This window comes from Phyllostomus discolor, chromosome 1 (assembly GCF_004126475.2).
Source record: "Phyllostomus discolor isolate MPI-MPIP mPhyDis1 chromosome 1, mPhyDis1.pri.v3, whole genome shotgun sequence".
Taxonomy (NCBI): domain Eukaryota; kingdom Metazoa; phylum Chordata; class Mammalia; order Chiroptera; family Phyllostomidae; genus Phyllostomus; species Phyllostomus discolor.
The window spans coordinates 80225637-80228282 of record NC_040903.2 but is presented as its reverse complement, the minus strand read 5'-3'; the positions used below and the strand labels follow the sequence as shown (position 1 = coordinate 80228282).

At 47.9% G+C, this 2646-nt stretch overlaps 1 gene segment (V, D, J or C); it reads right to left on the bottom strand.

Annotated features, from left to right (window-relative positions):
* Positions 1 to 1500: 1500 nt before the first annotated feature.
* LOC118496849 lies at positions 1501 to 2220 on the bottom strand. The segment is given in 2 exon segments: positions 1501 to 2039; positions 2125 to 2220. Coding segments are annotated over 2 exon segments (585 nt in total).
* Between the last annotated feature and the right edge of the window lie 426 nt (positions 2221 to 2646).

The following is a 2646-nucleotide window of genomic DNA, read 5'->3' as shown; positions in this document are numbered from 1 at the left end:
AAAAGGAGGCAGACAGGACTTCAACTCCATTTTCAGGGCATGACGAGCTATGATGGCTTCAGTCCTAGTCAGAATGCAGAAATTGTTTTAAAAGTCCTACTTGGACTGGGGGTGATTCAATTGGAATGCAGACAATGAAGAAGAATTCACTCCAGAACAGATTCCAACAGTGATCAGACCGAGACAACACACACTAAGGCACACACCCTCCCTTCTCCATCCTAGTGCAGCAAAAGCATTCAAGACAGGCCCATTCAGGAGCACAGACTCTGTGCTGCCACATCCTGGCCACAGGTTCCTTTTCCAGAAGAGAAGTAGTGAATGCCCTACATTCATCCACAAGGTGCTGGCCACTAAGGGTGAGAACAATGCACCTGCCACCAAACTACAGGACCCACTCTGTCCAACTGACCTGACTCCTGGGATGGAGGCCTTCTTCTGGACACAGCCTCCTATGACAGTAGGTCCCTGATATTCCTACATTCACTTAACTCACAGGGTTCACCCACCTGGACATTAGGGTCATGGAGACAAGAGCTGCAATGTAATCACATCTGAACACTCACCTCCTTACTGAGTGTGGAGTGCAGCCATATTTGTCCCCATTAGAAGGTGAATAACCTGTGCCAGAGTTTTCTCAGGAAAATGCCTAGAAATCAGCCACCAGGTGAAGTCCAGATCTAGTCTCATGGTGATTATGTCATTTCCAGCAGCATATGAAGGTGCTGGAGGCCTTGGTGTAGAGTAAAGCCATTGAAAGAAATGGGGATCATTGGAGTCTCAGCTGCCATGGGGCCCTGTGCTTGTGGGAGAACCAAAGACAGAGGCACCTGGAGGAGACAGCTGCTGTCAGGACAACAGCAGACCTGGGATGGACACTGTGCATTCACAGCAGCCTGGAGGTGATTGTTTCCATATGTGGAACCATCCACTTATCAGAACCTGCTGAGAGTGAGAGTGGGGTCATTCAACACAGAGTGCAGCTTCCTGCCTGGTAACAGTGAGAAAGGTACAGAAAGCCCCACCACCCCCTGTCCTCCTGGGGTGAACCTGTGAACAACAGGTCACACCCCTTAGGAGTCTCTGAGATTGGCACACTCCACGCTGAGTGATGCCGGAGACTCACTGGCATTGATTCCTGTGTTACCTGATCATTATTTTCATTGCTGAGTAGAGTCCATTCATGCATGTTCCCTAGTTTGCTTACCTCAAAGTTAGAAAAACGTTTGGAATGTTTGTGGCTTCTTCAAACACAAATAAAGGTGCTATCACAATGAGCTTATGTTTTACTACAAACATAGAATTTGTTCTTCTGGTTCAAACACTCCTCAGTCAGGTTTTAAGTGTAATTTAACAACAAACTGTGATGTACTTTGTTAAGAAAGGGGAAAAAAAAAAGAACTTGGTGAAGAAGTGGTCATTATCCCCTGGTGATATTTCATCTGCAAACATGTTTACTTTCTTGTTTATTGTCTTCAGTGAAAACCTCAGAAACCAGATTCACAGAGAGAAGGCAGGGTCCCTGGATGCAGCTGTGAGCTCTGAGAGGAAATCCCTGCTCCCAGGAGGAAGCTCCTTCAGTCCCGACCAGGTCCACACCTGCCCCCAGGGCTGTTCTCTATGATTGGTGAGAGGAGAGTGACCCCTGGTGTCCTGAATGTCCCCTGCAGGACAGTCCTCCTGCCTTCCACAGTGAGGTTTGTGTCTGGGCTCACACTGACTTCCCCTCACTGTGTCTCTGGCACAGTGATACATGGCTGTGTCCTCGGTTGTGACACTGCTCAGTGCCAAATAAACTTGGCTCTTGGAGGTGTCCCTGGTGATGCTGAGTCGGGATTTCAGCGCTGGGTTGTAGTATGCACTTCCATCATACCCCATAACACCGACCCACTCCAGCCCCTTCCCTGGAGCCTGGCGAGCCCAGTGCACACTCCAGCTTGTTAAAGAGAATCCAGAGACAGTGCAGGTGAGGGAGAGGGTCTGTGAGGGCTTCACCAGTCCTGGGCCCGACTCCTGCAACTTCACCTGGGACAGGACGCCTGTGGACAAGGAATATCAGAACTTGTCAGTCATGTTCACTCACCACCATCCCATAGAACTATTCCTAACATCTGAGATACTCACCCAGGGGGGCTGTCACCAGGCACAGGAGGAGACCCAGCAGTCTCATCTTCCCTAGAGCACAGCTTTGCCTTCTCGAGAAACCTCAGCCCCCTGTCAGGAGAGAGTTGTGAGCCCCCACAGCCCAAGGGACAATTTCAACTGGATGTGAGAAGGAAATTTGCATATAGGGGACTCTGCTCTCATAAATGAGAGACTTAGATCACTGTCCCGTGTCCTTCTGATCCCTGAACACTTTTCTTCTCTCAGACTTGATGATGTAGGTCAGGGTTGGGAGCGTAGTTGGGTCATGAGACAACTTTGAACCATGAAAATGGAGTTGTTCTTTCCACGTTTAAAAATTGAAGCTGGACTGGATGAGGGACCGTGCTCTTTTTTAATTCCATGTATTATTCAAGTGGATATTAAAATAGATTGATATTATGTGCAAACATCTGCCCATGGCCAGAAACATCACGTGAAGTAGATTCATTGTTGTCAGATTGGAAAATTATAATTTTATAAAAAAAAACAGTTGATGTAAAT